The sequence below is a fragment of the Schistocerca americana genome, chromosome 9, assembly GCF_021461395.2.
Source record: "Schistocerca americana isolate TAMUIC-IGC-003095 chromosome 9, iqSchAmer2.1, whole genome shotgun sequence".
Lineage (NCBI taxonomy): Eukaryota > Metazoa > Arthropoda > Insecta > Orthoptera > Acrididae > Schistocerca > Schistocerca americana.
In genome coordinates, this window is record NC_060127.1 from 19,072,817 (window position 1) to 19,095,277 (window position 22,461).

At 40.6% G+C, this 22,461-nt stretch overlaps 1 protein-coding gene across 6 annotated transcripts in view; it reads left to right on the top strand.

Moving 5' to 3' along the window:
- The first annotated feature begins 9,891 nt into the window (after window positions 1–9,891).
- The window catches only part of LOC124551075 (zinc finger protein 570-like), a 201,557-nt gene continuing 188,987 nt past the window's right edge, over window positions 9,892–22,461 (top strand). For 2 of the 6 annotated variants that reach the window (XM_047125971.1, XM_047125974.1), the window contains exons 1-2: window positions 9,929–10,088; window positions 21,033–21,095. In XM_047125971.1, coding sequence (XP_046981927.1) covers window positions 10,086–10,088; window positions 21,033–21,095 — 66 coding nt within the window. In that variant the 5' untranslated portion in view covers window positions 9,929–10,085. Of the gene's footprint in view, window positions 10,089–21,032; window positions 21,096–22,461 lie in introns of all 6 variants that reach the window. The other 4 variants (XM_047125976.1, XM_047125977.1, XM_047125973.1 and 1 more) reach the window with 4 other exon arrangements.

Here is a 22,461-nt window from a genome sequence, read left to right on the forward strand (position 1 = left end):
AAGTTACTGAAAGGAATGACTTTAATCATTCGGTCAGAAGGGCCAGTCAAATATAACCAAAAATGCTGTTTTGATAATGCTACAAGAATGCAAAACCAACAGTTAATTTACTTCGTCCAAAGGAGCAGTAAAGACCAAAAGACAAATTCATATACCAAAGGTTTTTTTTAATAAAACAAGCTAACAAGATAAAATTAATAACCAAAAAGGGGTAGTGGCCTCGCCACTCGGTCTGAATATCAGTAGCAATAAATATTTGAAAATTGTTGAAGTTAGTGAGTTAGCACTTAAAACCAGCAGATGCTCCTCACCACTAGAGAAAAATTTACAATCAACTGTGCTAGGACTGCCTGTGTTAGCAATATGGCACAGAGCAGCAGAACAACTAGAAACTTCACGAACGTGGCGAATCGTCCACATAGGGCATGACAGCAACTCTCTATAACACATAAAATAAAAATTACTAAATATTGAAATACATGGCTCAAAATATAACACCTATCTAGGCAGGAACTGTTAATGACGCCCATTGGCCTTCACAAATCTTCGACTTAGCAAATGTGATGGCCAGTACTAAATGATAATACCACTCAACCTCTAGAATACAAGATCGTTATTGCACCTGGGTCAGAATAAAATTTCAACCACAGATAATATTTTAGGTTCAGTTATTAAGGTACAGAGAGTTAACACTCTTCTCTAGTGATAGTTACACTTGACAATATAACATCAGATCATTGAACTGGGATTTCGGGCATGTCTGAGCCTACTAAAATTGCGAAACACCATGGCACACGACCTTAGAACAAAACACACCTGACGACACGGGCAGAAATTGAGTGAGACACATCAAGTCAAGAAACTCTCACCGTTAGTCCAGAAGGCAGACAAGCATTCAGCGACAGGCTGCAACCAGCACCAACTCGAGTTACGTCAATCGCCCCAGTTCCGCCATAGCAACGCAGACACGCCACGTCAACAGTTGCCACACCGAGCTTCCTTATCACACAGCCCGTCCAGAACAACTGCCACCGTCTCGAGTACACACGCTCGTAGCAATAATGTGCGTTCACAGGAAGTTATACCACCTTTCCCGCAACATTGCGGGAAAACTCCGCGTCTCACTCCGGCAGCAGCACTCGATACTCTCGTCATCAGCAGGTCCCTCCCCAGAACGCAGCGCCCTCCGAAATTTAAAAGCAAACAGACCAATCACGGCAGAGCAAAGCCAAGGCTCCGGAAGACGACACACCACACCTAGGCAAAGATAAAGATGATACAGTTCACTGCTGTGTCCTATCGCCCATGCGCCGACTATAACACCACGTTCAAACTCACTTAAATCTTTGTATCCGGTCGTTGTGGCAGCAGTAACCGATCTTACAACTGCACCAGACTCTTTTCTTATATATAGGCGTTGCCGATGACAGAGCCTGTTTCACATCTCTGTATTTGAATAATCTTGCCTATACCAGTTTCTTTGGCGCTTCAGAGTATAATAGCAATACGTGATTTTATTTCCACTCCAGAGTGTTGGGGCTGCATAGAGAGCTTGCTTGTCTGCAAGATGACTTACTTTCTGCTGCTTGAAGTATTTGATTTCCATTTCAACGTGTTAGGAGCTGCATCAGGGAGTGTGTCTGGTTGCTGACTTGATCTCTGCTGCTGCTTCTGCTCAAATGTTTCAGGCACAACATTGTTTATACATTGTCTATATCATGGACCTGTTGAACTCTGGAAGAACTAAAAGAAAACCATGAAACACACACACACAAACACACACACACACACACACACACACACACACACATATATATATATATATATATATATATATCATCATCATCATCATCATCATCATCATGAAGAGACATCAGAGATCTAAAACCTCCAGGTAGAAGAAACTGACTCGCACACTGGATTGTAAGAACTAAATTATTCATCTCTCTCAATAATTTCTGGTCGTTACACACACACACACACACACACACACACATATATATATATATATATATATATATATATATATATAATTTCTGGTCGTTACACACACACACACACACACACACACATATATATATATATATATATATATATATATATATATATATATGTGTGTGTGTGTGTGTGTGTGTGTGTGTAACGACCAGAAATTATTGAGAGAGATGAATAATTTAGTTCTTACAATCCAGTGTGCGAGTCAGTTTCTTCTATCTGGAGGTTTTAGATCTCTGATGTCTCTTCATGATGATGATGATGATGATGATTATGATGATGATCGACTTTTCACCACGGAGTAAAGATCACAAGTGGTCTGTTTGCTTGATGTTCAGTAAGCCCACACTGATGACGTGTGGTGATGGGAGATGACTGCAGTGCCACCGGAATTCAGACAACTATTTTGGACTGCATTCTTCTCTCAGAGTCAGCCATTTTGGATTCTGACATCATTGAAGAAGTCATGGATTCTAAACTTAGAGCCATTCCGATTGTACCTGCAAGGTGACGCCATAGAAATATCGTTACCCTGCTCAGTGGTTTACTGTATTGGAATGTCAGATGCGAATAACGTGTTAGAAATTCATAGCACAGACTTCACTCTTGATGGGTCGTAATCCTGGAAGCTACAGGTGAGTAGTGGATAGAAATCTGCTGTAAATCTTAAAAGTTCTATACACAACGTAAAACACTTTTAATTACACTACTGGCCATTAAAATTGCTAACCACGAAGATGACGTGCTACAGATGCGAAATTTAACTGACAGGAAGAAGATGCTGTGATATGCAAATGATTAGCTTTTAGGAGCATTCACACAAGTTTGGCCCTGGTGGCGACACCTACAACTTGCCGACATGAGGAAAGTTTCCAACCGATTTCTCATACACAAACAGCAGTCGACCCGCGTTGGCTGGTCAAACGTTGTTGTGATGCCTCGTGTAAGGAGGAAAAATGCCTACAAGCACGTTTCCGACTTCGATAAAAGTGGGATTGTAGCCTACCGCGATTGCGGTTTATCGTATCGCGACATTGCTGCTCGCGTTGGTTGAGATTCAATGGCTGTTAGCAGAATATGGAATCGGTGAGTTCAGGAGGGTAATACGGAACGCCTTGCTGGATCCCAACGGCCTCGTATCACTAGAAGTCGAGATGACAGGCATCTTATCCGCATGGTTGTAACGGATCTTGCAGCCACGTCTCGATCCCTGAGTCAACAGGTGGGGACGTTTGCAAGACAACAACCATCTGCACGAACAGTTCAACGACGTTTGCAGCAGCATGGACTATCAGCCCGAAGACCACGGCTGCAGTTACCCTTGACGCTGCATCACAGACAGGAGCGCCTACAATGGTGTACTCAACGACGAACCTGGGTGCACGAATGGCAAAACGTCATTTTTTCGAATGAATCCAGGTTCTGTTTACAGCAACATGATGGTCTCATCCATGTTTGGCGACATCACGGTGAACGCACATTGGAAGTGTGTATTCGTCATCGCCATACTGGCGTATCACTCGGCATGATAGTATGGGGTGCCATTGGTTACTCGTCTCGGTCACCTCTTGTTCTCATTGACGGCACTTTGAACAGTGGACGTCACATTTCAGATGTGATACGACCTATGGCTCTACCCTTGATTCGATTCCTGCGAAACCCTACATTTCAGCAGGATAATGCACGACAGCATGTTGCAGGTCCTGTACGGGATACAGAAAATGTACTACTGTTACCCTGGCCAGCACATTCTCCAGATCTCTCACCAATTGAAAACGTCTGGTCAATGGTGGCCGAGCAACTGGCTCTTCGCAATGCGCCAGTCACTACTCTTGATGAACTGTGGTATCGTGTTGAAGCTGCATGGGCAGCTGTACCTGCACACGCCATCCAAGGTCTGTTGGACTCAATGCCCAGGCGTATGAAGGCCGTTGTTACGGCCAGAGGTGGTTGTTCTGGGTACTGATTTCTCAGGATCTATGCACCCAAATTGCGTGAAAATGTAATCACATGTCAGTTCTAGTATAATATATTTGTCCAATGAATACCCGTTTATCATCTGCATTTCTTCTTGGTGTAGCAATTTTAATAGCCAGTAGTGTATGTGAGGAATCACTTAAAAATGCAGTGCCAGCCCTGACAATAGATCACAACCTGTTTATAGGAAGGATGGTTGGATTTCAACGTTACATCTGCAGCAATATAAAATTTCTATCACACCAAGTCATGTCTACAGAGAAAATCGGCGTTAGTTAAAAAAAGTTGTACTCCTATCCATCAAAAGAGTGTGAGGTTTGCTATGGTACTGCTGGCTGAGAAGTCTACAGTTAGCTGGGAAAGTACTGCAATCTGAATTCGCCATGGGGCCTACTGTTTGAAGATACCGAATTATTCTACTACACTTGCTATTATTGTACCATATCAACTCAGTCAAAGTGACTCACATTTCTGTATGAACTATTACAACAGATTCACCTGGCCAAACACAGTGACAGTTCATCAGTTTCCAGTGTGTGTGGTAGTGTTAAAGACTTTGATGCTGCTTCTGCCAGGCCTCAAACCTTACAAAGATGGGTATGTGTATTTGGTAAACCTGCATACTTGTTGAGCATACCTTACATCCCTGCTGGTCAATTCCTATTGCTATTTCACATACATATGGAATAGTGGGAGAACGAATATGTGCCTCTGTCAAGTAAATTTAAGCATTCACTCGTGGCGAACGCGTGTCACTTGTAGTCTGCAATATGGATCACATACATATGGAATAGTGGGAGAACGAATATGTGCCTCTGTCAAGTAAATTTAAGCATTCACTCGTGGCGAACGCGTGTCACTTGTAGTCTGCAATATGGATCGCTATGGAGAGACTCAACCTATGGCGGACACATCCGTTCTTCTTATATGTTGTCAAGTTTGTGCTGGACCAAAAAATTCCTGGCTTCTAGCCGGTGTTAAACACAAGGTGCACTGAGGTCTGTGCCTGGAACTGGCGACTGTTTTCCATGTTGAAATGTTATGGATATGAAACTAATCGACTATTACTCTCGTATGATGTTCGTATTTCGTCAGGTACATTTATCATCGCCGACGATCATTTTATAGGAATGATGTGAACGTACCATACTTCCCAAACTGTAATCGGATGTGAATATCGTAATAAGTCGATGTTATACACCTTTCGAAACCTATAACTGGTTTGTGCCAGAGAGAATCAGCATTGCATTTGGAGTCCAAGGTGATAATTTTACGCTCTTAAAGTATGCGATCATAGTGTGTGGACCTTGCAAGCGGAACGTATGTTTAAGGACTGTTGGATGGCTATTATTTTCCCCAAACTACATTTGACAGTTGTAAGCGTGTTTGACAACCATGTAGACTGCATCAGTTGGCTGTTCAGTTTTAAAGTTAGGATGAATGCAATGTACTTTGACAGCCAGCAGACTTCGCATCCTATTAAACTTACGATACATGGATTTTCTCATAATTTGAACTTATGGTAGTTGTTGTCGAGGCTAAATTGTTTAAACTGTAATGTCAGGGGGGTTGTGGACGGTTGTTGCTTCGGGGGAAATGAGCCAGCATAGGGCAGAGGGGCCTTCCTCTTCTCAGTGTTTTTCTTTTAAGGTATATAGTGGAGAGATCCAAATTTACTGTTAGGAGAAGCAGTATACTTGCCCATAGATGCCTGAGGGACCTGTGTGCTGGAATTCTGTGCTGTTACAAATAGCCCAACAGGACTGAGCTGCTCTGTGGCGTCATAGACCCAGCGCTAGTACTCCACGTTTCGCATTCTGACATAACAGAGCTGCGTTAGTATGGCCCCAGTTGCCATGTTCGGCCGCGCTCTTGTATTCTGACGTAATAAAGCCTGTCCCAGTAATCCTAGCCTTTGACTGCAACATCATAGAGCTAGTATTCCCGGTCCTCAATCTCGCAAATCTATCTTCATCTTCAAGTCTGACATGGACCCAGTGGAAACGTTTGATGTCATGATACTTTGCATAAAACATACTAGACCATAGAGTAACGATACTTTAGCGGGGTCCTTACGTGAGATGTGTATCGCTCACTGCATGGTATTTTCGCTGTTGATGTATGTTTCACTGTCCTTGGTTGATATTACACATTGTAACACTGTAACAGTACCACCGTTTGAGAGCTGAACATCGCACTTACTTGCGCTGATTTCCGATCCTGCCCTGTTCTATCCTACAACAAAATCAAACACACACACACACACAGACACACACACACAAACACACACACATACACATCGTTAATAACATACTCTGTAAAGGAAGATGGTAGTACTATCGGTTTGCCTACCTGGCTAGCCGCGCTGTCTAATGCGCTACTTCCCGAGCAGGAAGGCGTGCCGGTCCCTAGCACGAATCCTCCCGGCGGATTAGTATCAAGGTCCAATGTGCCGGCCAGCCTGTGGATGGTTGTGAAGGCCGCTTTCCATCTGCCTCGGCGAATGCAGGCTGGTTCCAATTATTCAGCGTCAGTTACACTATGTCAGCAATTGCTGCGCAAACGCTGTCTCCACATACGCGTATACCGTAATTACTCTACCACGCAAAGATTTGAGCTTACACTCGTGTGGTATGAGATGTTCCCGGGAAGGGTCCACTGGGGGCCAAACCGCATGATAACCATGGGTTCGGTGTGTGTGTGTGTGGGGCGGGGGGGGGGGGGGGGGGGGGGACTGTTGTGGTCTATTGTGGGGTTGTGATCCACTGAAGTTTACGGCGGGATGAAGCCTCTCTGTCGTTTCTAGGTCTCCGGTTTCAACACACAAAACACAATATACACTACAGGTTTTAGAGAGTACGACAAGCAGATATTGAACTACATCATAGACATCCTGTTATGATTATAAAGTTTATGTATAGTCCAGACGAAACTGTAGTGGCATAAAGCGAAGTTCACTTCTTTCGGTAAAATTTTCATCGACATAAACACAAAACTCAGTGATCAGCGGAGCCAACCTAGCCAGGAAAGGCTACATTCTATTGTGTTAATACTATGTAGAACGCAGAAAATGGCAGCTAATTCAACAACGCAAAAGAAAAGCATCGACGCAAATCACAGCACACTGCACTGCTAGACAATAAACAGGATTGTAGGCATTCTGCACAGCACACTATTCTTTATTTTACTTGCCTTTGCTATGTTTACATTTACTTTGCATCGACATCTACGAACAGCTGGTTGTGAACTTCAAAGGTTGTGAATTAAATGTCTCTAATCTTTCGTATTTCTCTTGCAAGTGCTACAATTTTCAACAATTCAAATGACAGCCAGTGGTTAAAAAAAGTCAGCGTATGTACAATAACAATGCATTACTAATATTGACAACAGTCAGTATGTCAGACCGGGGTATTAATGTACATCCAGATGTACCGAGCGAGGAGGCGCGGTGGTTGGCACACTGGACTCACATTTGGGAGGATGACGGTTCAAACCCGCGTGCCGCTATTCTGACTTAGGTTTCCCATGATTTCCCTAAATCGCTTCAGACAAATGCCAAGATGGTTCCTTTCAAAGGGCACAGCCGATTTCCCTCCCCATCCTTCCCTAATCCGATGGGACTGATGACCTCGCTGTTTGGTCCCCCTCCCCCAAATCAACCAACCATCCATCCATCCAGAGGCAGCCTTCCATTGAGAAAAAATCACAACACAGCTCACATCATTTGACTTAAATAGTGCAGTGTGTTAGTATTTCTGCCGTTGAAACAATAGAAAATGGACAGCTCAGCTCATTGATCACTGATTACATTAGATTAGATTTACTTTCATTCCAATTGATCCATAGTGAGCAGGTCCTCCAGGATGTGGAACATGTCAGAAAAACAATAATATATGACAAATATTTACAACTGAAAAAATAAGCTAATGTATCTTCCATAGGTCCCAAGTGGATTGATCGTCATTTTTTTATGAACAGTATATGAAAGAATCATTTTACAAACACTAATGCACTGAATTTAAAATAAAAAAAGTTTTATTTATTTATGAGGTAATAAACATGTAATAGAACTACTACAATACTTATTTATAAAGAACACATTACCGCACTGAAATAGTGCAGAGGTTATATTGTGCTTCAGTTGGTCCTACTGATAAATTCGTCAATGGAGTGGAAGGAGTTGGCCACCAGTAAATCCTTTAGGCTTCTCTTAAACTGAATTTCATTGGTTGTTAAGCTTTTTATGGCTGCTGGCAAGTTATTGAAAATGTAATGTACACCTTTTTGTACAGGAATAAGTTACTTTAAATCCTTGTGAAGATTATTCTTATTACTAGTATTGATTCCATGAATTGAGCTGTTGGTTTGAAAAAGTGATATACTTTTAATGACAAATTTCATTGAGGAATAAATATATTGGGAAGCAGTAGTTAGTGTCCCTTTCCCTAAACCGGCTTCTGCAGGATGTTCTTGAGTTCACACCACCTATAACTCTTACTGCACGTTTTTGTGCCCAGAAAACTTTAGCTTGGCTTGATGAATTACCCCAAAAAATAATCCCATATGACATTATGAAATGAAAGCATAGTATGCCAGCTTTTTCATTTTTATATCCCCTATGTCTGACACATTTTGCATTGCAAATAGTGAATTGTTAAGACGCTTCAGCAGTTCTGTAGTGTGCTCCTCCCAGTTAAATTTATTATCAAGCTGTAATCCCAAGAATTTGACACTGTCCACTTCTTCTATCTGCTTGTCATCTTATGTTACGCATATACCTGTGGGGCACCCCTTACAAGTTCTGAACTGCATGTAGTGTGTTTTTTCAAAGTTTAGTGACATATGAATGCGTGGAATTATAGGAATTCGTATAATTGATTCCCCTAGATGGGTACTTCAGTGCGGATACACAAGTACGTCCGACTTCCTACGCCACGGGAATCCAAGAGTAGCGAGCATGGAGGAAATGCACAAGGAGTGCGGATAGCTGGGGCTCAGTGGAAATGTGAGTTGGCCTTGTGGCGTGCCGAGATAATCTGCGCAGTTGCGATAACACCGTGCACTGATGGAGCAGTGGTTAATGCACCTGCATTAGTAAGTAGAAGATCTCGGGTTCAAATACACCTTCACTCGTCCCCGATGATTCCGCGTAATGTTCCGAAGCAGCTGGCATCAGCAATGCCTTCCCTTTCTTTCCCTCCTCCCCCCTTCAATGTACGTACACTGAGGTACTGTCAAGATGTTACAGTCAAGAAAAACTCAAGATTATAAGACAAGGCTTCACTTAAACATGAGCTGAAAGATATGACGAATATTGCAGTAATACATAATTATCTTGTTAACATTATAGTAAGTTATGCTAACACTTTTCCTCCCATTAACGAAAATGAGGTAATGCCATTGTGGCCTCTATGGTGGCATTTGGGAACAGTGTGACATGCCTGGAGCAATATTCATTGACTCAAATGAGCTGTTAAATGATAAATGTGTGGTGGAAGATTGCCTCTACCTCATCTGGGTAGGCTCTAGAACGCCAATAAAATGCTTGCAGACATATATAAAATCCAGAAAAGCAAGGAAAACTGGTACAGTCTCACGAGGTGACAAATAATGGTGTAAATTGAAAATTAAAGTTTAAATACCAAAGAGACGGCGCACGTCAAATAACACAGTAAACATTAAACAACATAGATGCGCAGCAGTACCAAACAACTTCAAATTCTACTTACAGAACATGTAAACATGAATCGAAGATAAATACCAACGGAGCTGTAGACGGCAAGTCAACATTTAACAGGCTTTAAAACAAAAAAGGAGTCATCGAAATAATTAATTGTGAGGATGAGTGATTAAGTAAAGTTAAACCACAGTGGCACAGTCTAACAGTTAGACTGTGGTTAAACTGACGCAAAACAAATATCCGTATATCGATTACTAGGACAATCTCGATTAACTGCAACTAATCGCGTGTAGCTACTACTCGTTTTAGTTTACAAACAAACGTGAAGCAGCAGACGAGCAATCAGTCGGAGGAGTGACTTGACGTTTGTGTAAGAGAAGTGATATGTGCAAAGAAAAATCGTAAACTGATCATCGGAACGTTCACGCTGGAAATGGTTAGTTTTATCGAAACGACAACCGTTGTATATCTTTATTTATTTTGCCCATATGATCTAGTATTGTACACTGTACAAAGGTGAATAAAATTTTCTAATTTTGTGTTGGATAGTACATGATTTACAACACAGTGCCACAGGTTTGCAAAATTAGCTTTACCCAGTAGTTCATTTGTTGCACGTAAATGCAACCAACACATTTACTTTTCTAGGTATTCTTTTATGAAGTATAAATAGTAACAAAGGAATTAATAGTTAGTATGTTTACAGTGTTGTTTATTGTCTTCGATAGACTTTATACTGTACTCGTGGGAATCTTATTGATCAGCTGAAGACCAATATTAAATTCTGCCTTATGTCAAAGTTGTGCATTAGCACCTAACACTTGCAGGTTGGAATTTATTCTAATGTAATTTATGTGAATTTACAGTTTTTATTTACTCTGCTTTTGTTGGCAATATGCATATATTTCTTTTTTGAAAAAGAGTTTTGTGCTGTCGAAAATATATAAGCAAGGAGGGTTAAGATCTCCAGGTTTCTGGAAATGGGTTTTGCAGGTCTCTTCAGTTTTGTTTGCATTAATGATTGTCATAGCATTCTCCTACATTCTACAAGTCTTAAGGGCAGATGGAGAATTACGTAAGTATGCATAGATTGCACTTAACCAAGCAATAATCTCCCTGTTTTTATAGGAAGTGCTGTATATACATATAATATTTAACATAACTCGGCATTGGAAAAAAATCATTGACTGATAGGGCCTAGGCCTATATCAATTGTACATTGATCTGTATGATGTTTGTAGGAAACTCCTAGCTTTGTTAACAAACTAAATACTTGTATTAGCCCAGTTCTGTAAACTTCAGATATGTTAGGAGGATCATGTTTGTGTGATGTTTAACCTTCACAAAGGTTTATTTTATTTAATTACTCATAATGTTGTTCGGGTTGCTGACTGTCTTCTGTAGCATTATTTCAATATATTTTGTTAATTGCAAGGTTCTGTTGCTGCTTGGTGTTTCACTGTGTCAAAACTATATGAACTATATTCAGAACACACATACTTCTTAACTCTTTATGCTACAAGAGAGAAAACAAGAAGTTGTATTGCATAAGGCAGAATCTAGAGAAAAATTTATAGCTAATGCAAACATGAATGCTGACAGCAAGCTTTTACACAGAAATAAAATTGAGCCAGGCAGCACAGTGGTAGGCACACTGGGTTTGCATAAGAGAGGATGGAAATACGGAAGCGTCCGATCCCACCCGTCTGCTTTGACCCATGACGTCACAGATATGGCGGAAACGACCATTACCACGATTCCAATATGGCGCATATAAAGTCGTTATGTACACATTATAAACACGAAAACACATCGAAAAACAAACACACACACGTTCCACAAATAGCCTAATGACACTAACGGGTCAAGCGCGGGAAATTGGTGGGTTTTGGGTGGGGGCAAACTAAATATTAACAAATTTAGACACCCACCCCCATACAAAACCACGCAAAACGACGAAAAAAACCGGCACCACAAAGCTACCCAAATTCCACTTGACACAATATCATCTGGAATCGGACACTTCTCTTGACCTATATAGCTCAACAGCAGCTCCCGATCTCATAAATTAGGATCGAAAACTTCCCGTGGCCTATATAGCTCAACAGCAGCCCCCAATCCCATAAATTAGGATCGAAATCTTCCCCTGACCTATATAGCTCAACAGCAGCTCCCAATCCCATAAATTGGGATCGAACACTTCCCTTGGCCTATATAGCTCAACAGCAGCTCCTGATCCCATAAATTGGGATCGAACACTTCCCAAACAGCTGTAAAACTTTATCAGCTTCAACACGGTATTTCTCATCATTTCTTCCAGACGCGCACTATTAATTTTATCCTTCATATTCATTCCTGAACAAAAACAACAACCAATTAATTTACTCAAATTACTACATGACCTACAGCAAACAACATTAAATTAACCTCAACACAAAACCACTAAATCGTTAACTCACTGAAACAAATTCCACTACAAACACAGCCAACACTCTAACAATGCTGTATAATGAGCAAGACCAAATTGGGCCCATTATACCACACAAACGAAATCCCTAAACATACCACCAGAGGGCACAACAAACCACAACATGACGACATCTACAAACACGCCACACTCACAAACCAAACTCCACGCCATCATGATGTCACACACAACAACACCCTTACGTCACGGGTCAAAGCCGATGGGTGGGATTGGACGCTTCTGCCGACCCGAGAGGGTAAGGGTTCAAATCCACATCTGGCTATTCTGTTTTAAGTTTTTATGATATCCCTAAATCACTCCATGCAAATGCCAATATGATTCTTTTTTGTAAAGGGCATGGCTGATTTCCTTCCATCTTCTTGAAACAGTCCGAGCTGTGCGCCATCTGTAATGACATCAGTATTGACAAGATGTTAACCCTAATCTTGTGCCCTTCCTCCTTTACTGAGAAAAATCACATAAAGAGGAGTGTGTAAAATTGATTTAGCTTATATTAGCTGCGTTCATACCGCATCACATTTGAACTTATGTTCAGATTACTCCTCAACCTCACCAAAGTCTCAGGCTATGCTATCTTTCAATTTCTCACTAGTAATTTTCATTCCACAGAACACTATGTGGGGCCTATGATAGTGAGAAAACCTAGAAACAAACAGTTTGGCCTTTCTGTGAATGCTGTTATTGGGTACTGGATGAGTTAGCTCTTTTTGTAAACAGATGGAACTGCTGTCAATGGTTGGAAGCTACGGTGAATGACTGCATTGGGTGAACTACAAAAGAGATAACAGAGGTACTTAAGTACTGTTCTCTCCCTTAGAGTCTCTCTTCTCTCCACGGTTTACAGTAACACCACTATTCGTTGGCTTGACTTTGTGGCGAGTCAGTGGTAGGTTTGAGCACCTGTCCAAGAGTGCTGGTACCAAGAACAATTCAGGGTACCAAACTTGTACCCCTTTCTGTCAAGTCTGAGGGGCTGTCTTCCACTGAAGCTGAGCTATTGTGACAAACTTCACCTGCTAGGAAGTGTGCTGTTTAAGGGGAAAGCATGTGCAGATGGATGTAAATCTGTTAATTGTTAGTAGTTTGAATGTACTGTTGTTAATGCTACTCCTTTGGGAAATGGCAGTGAGGGATGTGAAGGATCACATAGTGCACCCAGTGTTTATGCCTTGGGGGAGGAGGGGAGCATTCAACATGATGAAGAGACTGTTGAGAAGGCAATGAGGGAATGGGGTGCAATCAGTTGCAAACTGTGAAGCATGTTGCACAAATGATGTCTCTTGTTTGGGCTCCAAGGTCATTCTTCGATTATTCCAGCAAGTGGCAGATAAGATGAAAAAGACAAGGATTACTCATGGGGTTTCCATTTAAGCTCATAATCTAAACCTTATCGTCAGAGCTGATTGTGCTGTTTGGGTTACTTCTTCTTCTTCTTCTTCTTCTTGGTTGGCTCTACAGTCCTTGAAGAACCTTGGCCTCCTGTAGCACCTGCCTCCATTCTTCTCTGTCCATTGCCTCCCTTCTCCAATTTCTTATTCCCATCATCTTTAGATCTTCTTACATATTGTCCAGCCACCTTTTCCTGGGTCTACCTCTTCTCCTTCTCCCGTCAGGTTTCCCCTTAAAAACTTTCTTGACGCTCTGAGTTTCTGGCATTCTCTGTACATGACCTGCCCATCTTATTCTTCCCTGCTTAATTTGAACAACATTATCCTTCTGGTTACTAGTTGAGTTAAAGGCTTAAACCAGAGACTTTCAAGGTATTGTCACAAGTCATACTGTGCCTTTCTAAAGTTAGCCATAAGTTTGAGAACTGTAGGATCCCCTTACACAGATGCGATGTATACTACACAGCAGAGGCTAATACGCAGGTAGATGACTGCTTGTGAAGTGCGTTCAATGATTTTTCTAGTTAGGTGTCTTTCACCCAGTCGAGATAACAACAGCTTTAGGAGACCCCAAAGTATTCATGTAAGATCCAAAGCTATATCCCCCACAGGTGAAATTACTAAAAGCCTAGCAGTCAACAACTGAAGCTTTTGTAATGAAGTCTTGGAGTTTGAAGCAGTAATAAAAAAAGCATTGGAACTCACATAATACAAGATACAGAAAATTGGCCAAAACCCAAAACTGACAGCAATGATATGTTTGGTATAAGCCTTAAGTCTATGTCAAAAATATCACCAGACTCATCCGTACGTGTAACTGAAAATTTTAGGGAAAACCTCAGCTTACTATGTACATATGTTTCCCAATCGTAATGACATTGTTGGAGGAGACTAATCATCCAACAAATGATTCGAATGATTCAGTTTTGTAAGTGGTGACCTAGTCCAAACAGCCAGCAGAACAATGCTAAGTGACCCCTCTGAAAAGTACCTACAAGAAATAGTTCAGAAGGTCACTCTTGACAGTAGTGTGTTAGATAGGACTAATGGTAACAAACTGATGTGACCTTGATGATGTCCAAATTTAAACTGATGTCAGTGACCCTGAGTTAGCTGTAGCTCAGTTGCCACTGGAACAGTGGATAGGGATGCAGTAGTATCAGATCTGATGGATGAATTTGATACATTTACATCTGGGGCAGGAGCATTTAAAGGAACTGCAAAACAAATTAGGAGAATAGTTGATCAAACATTGGGTGGATATATGTCTAGGAGAACAGTTCATGGTAGAAAGGACTCCCCACTTATAAAGAAATAGTGACTATTCATTCATTCATTAACACACTGTATTCTGTCAGTCCCAGCATGAAGACGAGCCTTCAGGGATGTGGACTGAGTCAAGTTAAAAACACCAACAGCCAGATGCCACCATTGCCAGCTGCTTAATTAAAGTGTACTAACTACAAATTATGACTAGCACTAATCTACTCAGACTGATAATCATGGTAATTACTTCTGGGTGAATGGTACATGTTGTGGATTGGCAAGAGAGCCAACTCGGTTTTGAGAGGAAGCCGAAAGGCACGCATTTTAGCTCACGCAGGCTGGCGTGAGGTCTGGAACAGGACAAGGAAATTAGACTAGCAAAAAAGGACGTAGCTGTGGAATACTTAACTTTAATCCATAAATGGTGAACATCGCTCTTGACGGTGCATGTTTTACAGCATCAATAGTAACTGGTAATGGCACCTTGCTAGGTCGTAGCAAATGACGTAGCTGAAGGCTATGCTAACTATCGTCTCGGCAAATTAGAGCGTATTTTGTCAGTGAACCATCGCTAGCAAAGTCGGCTGTACAACTGGGGCGAGTGCTAGGAAGTCTCTCTAGACCTTCCGTGTGGCGGCGCTCGGTCTGCTATCACTGACAGTGGCGACACGCGGGTCCGACGTGTACTAACGGACCGCGGCCGATTTAAAGGCTACCGCCTAGCAAGTGTGGTGTCTGGCGGTGACACCACAGTACATATGTTGACAATTTTTCAAAAATATACAATTCATGTACTAATAAAAATATTTTCCTTTTGAACATATACACTGTTGATATCTGAGCCACTCTCTGTGTCAAAAATATAGAATATTAAAATAATATATCCCATGAAACATTACTAAATGCCTTCTCTGAAAACTTAACTAGAACTGATAGTTCAGAACCCCACTCATGTTGGAAACATATTGGATCTAATGACAACAAATAGACCTGACCTCTTTGAGGATATCAGTTGCCATGACACGGTTGTGGCAAGAGTGATTACCAAAGTTCAAAGGACAACTACAACACAGAGAGATGTAAATTATTGGTGAACTAGATTTTAAAAAAAACAGTAGTGCCATATCTCAGTGAGGAACTTGAAACTGTTGGCACAGGGCAGGAGTGTTTAGAGGAATGCTGGCTCAAGTTTAAAAGAGTGGTTGATCATGCACTGGATAGATTTGTATCCAGTAGACTAGTTCATAATGGGAAGGAATCTCCATGATATACAGTCATTGTAAAGAAAAGCATTGGGCTGTAGATAGAGAAATGCTGAATGAAACACATTTGGCTGTCAAGAGAGCAATGTGTGATGCCTTCAACGACTATTGTAACAGAATATTGTCAGCTGGGAAATACGGAAGCGTCCGATCCCACATGTCTGCTTTGACCCATGACGTCACAAATATGGCGGAAACAAAAACAAACACACACACTTTCCACAAGAAGCCTAATGACACTAACGGGACAAGCGCGGGAAATGGGGTGTTTTGGGTGGGGGGCAAACTATATATAAACAAATTTAGACGCCTTGCGTAGCTACAACATGTAAGTGAAGACAGCCATGCATGAATACACACCCACCTCCCCAGGGGTCGTAACCCCTGCAACCCATAGAAGATAAAGATGCTTCAGTAGCTGATTAGTGTTTTTTGTCTTTTTAAAAACAAAAATCTCACGGGATAGAACGAACAGATCAGAAAGATAAATGTAATAAACTAAAACAGAAATTCGAGGAAACAGATAATTAAAATAAGTAATAAGTGTTTTTAAATTTAAAAAAAAATCTCACGAGATAGAACGAACAGATCAGAAAAGTAAATAAAATAAGATAAAACAGAACTGGAGACAGCCACACTCAAACCAAACTCCGCGCCGTCATGACGTCACACACGACAACACCCTTACGTCACGGGTCAAAGCCGACGCGTGAGATTGGACGCTTCTGTCGACCCGTCAGCTGATATTTCACAAATCTCAAAGAAATTTTGGTCATATGTAAAGCACCAAAGACAAGTGTCCACTCCCTAGTGAATGAGGCAGGAACTGAAACTGAGGGTAGCAAAGCAAAAGCTGAAATTCTTAAGCCTGCTTTCAAATGTTCCTTTACAAAGAAAAACTCAGGAAAATTGCTGCAATTTAATTCTGATATCACAGAGAAGATGAATGAAATAACCATTAGTGTCAGTAATGTTAAGCAACCGAAATTATTAAAATTAAGCAAAGCTCTGGTCCCTGATGAAATCCCTGTTAGATTCTATACTGAATTTGTGGCTGAGCTATCCATCTTCTAACTATAATCTATCATAGACACCTTAAACAAAAATCAGTGCCCAGTTAATGGAAAACAGCGCATGTCTCACATGTCTGGAAGAAGGGTAGTAGAAGTGATCCACAAAACTACCATCCAGTATCCTTCACATTGATTTGTTCTGTGCTGAACTCAAACATAATGAGATATCTTGAAGAGAATGACCTCCTCAATGCCAGCCAGCATGGATACCGAAAAAATCAATCATGTGAAACTCAACTCGCACTGTCTCACAGGACATACTGAAAGCTTCGGATCAGTCATGTAGACACAGTGTTTCTTGATTTCTGAACATCATTTGACTCAGTACCACATATTCACTTAATGTCAAAAGTGCAATCATATGGGTTATCAAGTGAAATTTATGTCTGGATTCAGGACTTTTATACAGTGCGTTATCCAGGATGGAGAATCAAACACAATATTAATATTAACATCAGATTTTTTGCAGATGATTCAATCGCATATAACGAAGTATTGTCTGAGAAAAACTGTATAAATATTCATTCAGATTTCAAAGTGGTGCAGAGATTGGCAACTTGTGTCAAGTGTTCAGAAATGTAAAATTGTACACTTCCAAAAATGAAAAAGCATAGTACCTCGTGACTATAATAACAGTGAGTCACTGCTGGAATTGGAAAACTCTTAGAAATACTTGGCTGTAGCACTTTGTAAAGATATTAAATGGAATGATCACATAGGCTTATTCATTGGTAAAGCAGGTGCAGACTTTGGTTTCTTGGTAAGTTAATGAGGAAATGCAATCGCTCTGCAAAGGACATTGTTTACAAATCACTCATGTGACTGGTTCTACAGTACTGCTCAAGTTTGTGGGACACATACCAGATAGGAGTAAAAGGGAATACTGGATGTTTACAGAGAAGGGCAGCACAAATGGTCACAGGTTTGTTTGATCCATGGGAGAGTGGCACAGATATACTGAAGGAACTATACTGGAAGATTGTCAAAGACAGATGTAAACTATCCCTTAGAAAGTCCAGTTACAGAGTTTCAAGAATGGGCCTTAAATGATGACTCTTCAAATACAGTATAACCTCCTACGTATTGCTCACGAAGGGAGATTCCCAAAGATAGATGTAAACTATCCCCTAGAAAGTCTATTAACAGAGTTTCAAGAATGTGTCTTAAATGATGACTCTGTGAATACACTACACACTTGTATGTATTGCTCACATAGGGATCATGAGGATAAGTTTAGAGTGTTGACTGCACATACAGAGGCATTCAAACTATCATTTTCCTCCACTCCATTTGTGAACGGAATGGGAAGAAACGCTAATAACTGGTACAATGAGATGTACCCTCTGCTGTGTACTCCACATTGGTTGGCAGAGTATAGATGTAGATCTGTACATTGGCTTATACCTGTGCCATTCTAAGCCAAAAATTTAAAATTTTACAATTTTCTCTTATATTTCAGAGACTTCAGATTTAGCAACTATTTAGATTACTGTGATGCAGTTTTCTGGTGGTGGAAAACATTTTTATCTGTACTTGTTTAGATTGATAGCTTTTCTTTACAGACTAAAAGACATCAGTGTTCGATTTACTCATTATCATTCCTTAATTCCAGTATGTAATTACAACATACTACAAGAAATTGAATTCAGAATCATGCAGTGTCAATTTAATTGGCAATGGTGCAGGAGTAAAGACAAGCACTCAACAAATAATAGAAGTGATGAGCCGTCGACAGACACATGGGGGGGGGGGGGGGGAGGGGGGGGGGGGAGTAAGAGGTGGGAAGTGAGAGGAGGAGTCAAGGAGGGATGTCTGGTAATTTGGAGTGAAGGAGCAGGTGTGCGAGATAGGAATGTGGGAGGGAGGGAGGGGCGGCGTGTGCACGGGATAGTGATATGACACCAGGCACCCGATCTGCGGAGTTTGTGTGGCAGACGGTTGTGACGGGATGGAGTTGTGGACTGGGATGGGGTGACAGGACAGAGGAAGAAGAGACTATTGGGTAAAGTGCGTGAGTGCGTTGGGTTACTGGAGATTTAGGCCGGAAGCATTATGGGAGCAAGGACAACTCCCACCTGCGTAGGTAAGAAAATATCCAGATCACATGCGTTGTGAAGCAGCCGTTGAACTTGTGCAGTTGTGCTGAGTGGTGTGTACTGCCACTGGGTGGTCAGCTCCTTTCTTGGCAACGCAATGGTGGCTATTCTTTTCTTGGACAGCTGTTTTGTGGTCACACTCGTATAAAATGCTGTGCAGAAATTGTAGCAGAGCTTATATATGACATGGCTGCTTTCACAAGTGGGCTTGCTGTTGCTGGGATTGGACAGATGCATCTGAAATGTGCTACTACAGAAGAATGCTGGGGACTAGATGGGTAGATTATGTAACTTATGGGGAAGTAATGAGTAGATTTAGGGAGAAACAAATTTGTGGTGTAACTGGACTAAAAGAAAGGATCAGTTGATAGGACACATTTGGGGACATCAAGGAATCATCAGTTTAGTATTGGAGAGAAGTGTGCGAGGGAGGGTTTAGCAGCAGGGGGGGGGGGGGGAATTGTTGCAGAAGGAGACCAAGAGATTACCATAGTAAGCAGGTTCCGATGGGTGGTGGTTGTAGTAGTCATTGAGAGATATGGAGAGCTGCATCGAACCAGTCTTTGGACTGAGGACCACAACAACAACATTTTATATTTTCAAACGTTGATTATTTTCCTTCATACTTACTGTTACTTTAAAAAGTTTTGATGTACTCTCTCTCTAGCTGCAGTTTTTTTAATTTTTTGTTTATTTATTTATTTTTGTGCTGGTGCTTGTGATGGGTGGGGAAGGGGGGTGTTTGTGAGATCAAAGTATTCCTTTTGTGAGAGGGACTGAAATGTTTATATGAACATACCCAATGAATTTAATAAATATTTTAAGTTGATATATTCTAAGTTAGTTGCAGATTTTAATATATATTTTAAGTTGATATATTCTAAGTTAGTAGCAAAGCCACAGTAGTAGACTTCAGAATTCCTATTTCTTTTGATGTCCTGTAGAGTCAGTGTGTATTCTAAAATAACCGTTGGTTATTGACACTGAACGGACTGTTTCTTCGTATAAGTGGTTTTCAAGTGAGTTTTGTGGGAAAAGGAGTTGTGTGACTCTTGAGAAGCTAGCACTTAAAGGAAGGTGGAAATTGTCGTCATGCACATACAACAACGAAAGGGTGAGCAACGGAAATTATGCAAACTATAATGAGACTGAATGTTGTCAAGACTAGAGAAAGGAGCTCATTCAGACAGCATGTTTTGAAGACCCTTTCATTCAATAGAATCCACAATAATGTAAACGAGGTAAATATACATTCCTATACTATGCTTCTTTGAAGAACCACTAATAACTGTAATTAAAGATAGACACCTTCCGTTATCAGTTAGAAGAATTTTCTAATATCCTCTTTACATTTATACATATTTAGCCTAGTGTGTTACATTATTAATAGTTGCTACTCAGCAAATACTAGATCCCTCATTGTTTCTGTTGAACAGAAGATATTTAATGCTGTTATCATGAAATATTAAATCCACTGAACATTCTTTACTACAATTCTAAAAGTGCTTCACAGATCAGTAGTTTGGGCCTTGAAACAATTTATGGAATGAATGGCTAACAAGATATTCATTTCATTTGGTTTTGAATTTCTGAAAGATTGCACATTCATGTTTTACATCTAAGGGCAACAGATTTTTTTTAAAAAAATCTATATTCTTGCAAACAGAAAATAAAGCACCTCTTCAAACCTATGCTGGAATTCTCCAGCACACAGATCTAGAACTGTCCGCCTACTTTTATTATGGTGCATGGTTCAGCCTTAATTTGTTCTTTGTAGCTGCAATTCACTTATGTTTTTCTTTTTCAGAAGATGGCATCAGTAAAACACAAAAGTTCTGTTCATGGTGCTACTGTCATCAAACAAGAGCCAGTAAGTAATGTTAAAATGAACATTTTTTATGTCGTTTGTTATCATTCAGACAATAAGTAAAAAATAAACCAATAGCTATTTATGAAGATAGGAAAAAGAATAGGTCTTACTAAAAGGCTTTTTTCTTTCAGTGCAGTCACATAAAATTTCAAGCAGATCTTCAGATATTTTATTGTTCATATCTGTTTTGACTCATTTGCGCCAGCTTCAGTGGGCCACACCTTTTTTTAAAATTTGAAACATAGTACATGTTTGATTGTTATTTTAGATGTAAAAGCAGTAATATGTGTATCTACTGTACTTAAGACTTGGTTTTTCCAAAGTGGCATGTTGTACATTTTGTGACTTGTCAGGAGATTTTGTTTTCTGCCATATTGCACTTTCCTGGTGTGTTGTTTGGAGAATGTTTGCAACTCATATTGGAATTTCTGTGGTGTCTTGTTTCAGCAGTTAGTGGCAACAGAATGAATTACAATTTTGTTGGGTTAATCTGTGAACTGGTTCTTTGTCTTGATATGTTTCTTCACAATTTCAAATCCCACAAATCTTTGGCAGACAGAAGTGTCAGAGTTCTTTTGTGTTTGTGGTTGATATTATTCTGGTGTTTTACTAGTGTCAATGCACTAGCAGTTTATTTACTTGGTAAATTAATTCCATAGATCTATATATGCAGGCATGTTGCATGTATGTGGAACAAGTCAATAATACTATATGCCAATACCCCCTTGAAACAAGAAAACAGGTCCAAGAAACATAGGATTAGAAATGTGTACCTTGTGAGATCTGAACATTACTTCATAGGAGGAGCTCAATTTGATAACCATTCAAGACATTGCATCCCCTGGCCTTTCAGAACTGAAATTATACTTTCTTCGAAGCTGACACTATTGTTTTACGTGCTGGCATATATTGAATGAGTGATCTTGTTGTCACAGGATGCCATTGATTGGTATTAGGTAGACCAAGTGTCTCCACAACCAGAAGTGTAGAGCACTGATATCTGTGAGTTAGGAGGCTGATATGTGGGGCCTGTCTGAGAAATCCAGTACTCCTTAATGTAACAGTCTGGTGTTCACGCATACTGCTGTGAGAATGTGCCATACACCATCATGCGTGAACAATATTCATAGTCTTTGTTGAGCTGGCACATTTTTGACCATTGTAGGCAAATACGTTACTGAGAAAATCCTGAAAATGAGCCCGTCTAATCTTCGTGGTAGCCTGCACAGCACTATTCATCCTTCATCAGGAACGCCTGCTTTTGCATTAGTTGAAGAGGGGTGCTGGTTCTGCAGTTGGATGGGGACTTTCATCAGCTCACACAAGCTGATCATAAAATTAAAAACACCACCTATTGTGAACCTCA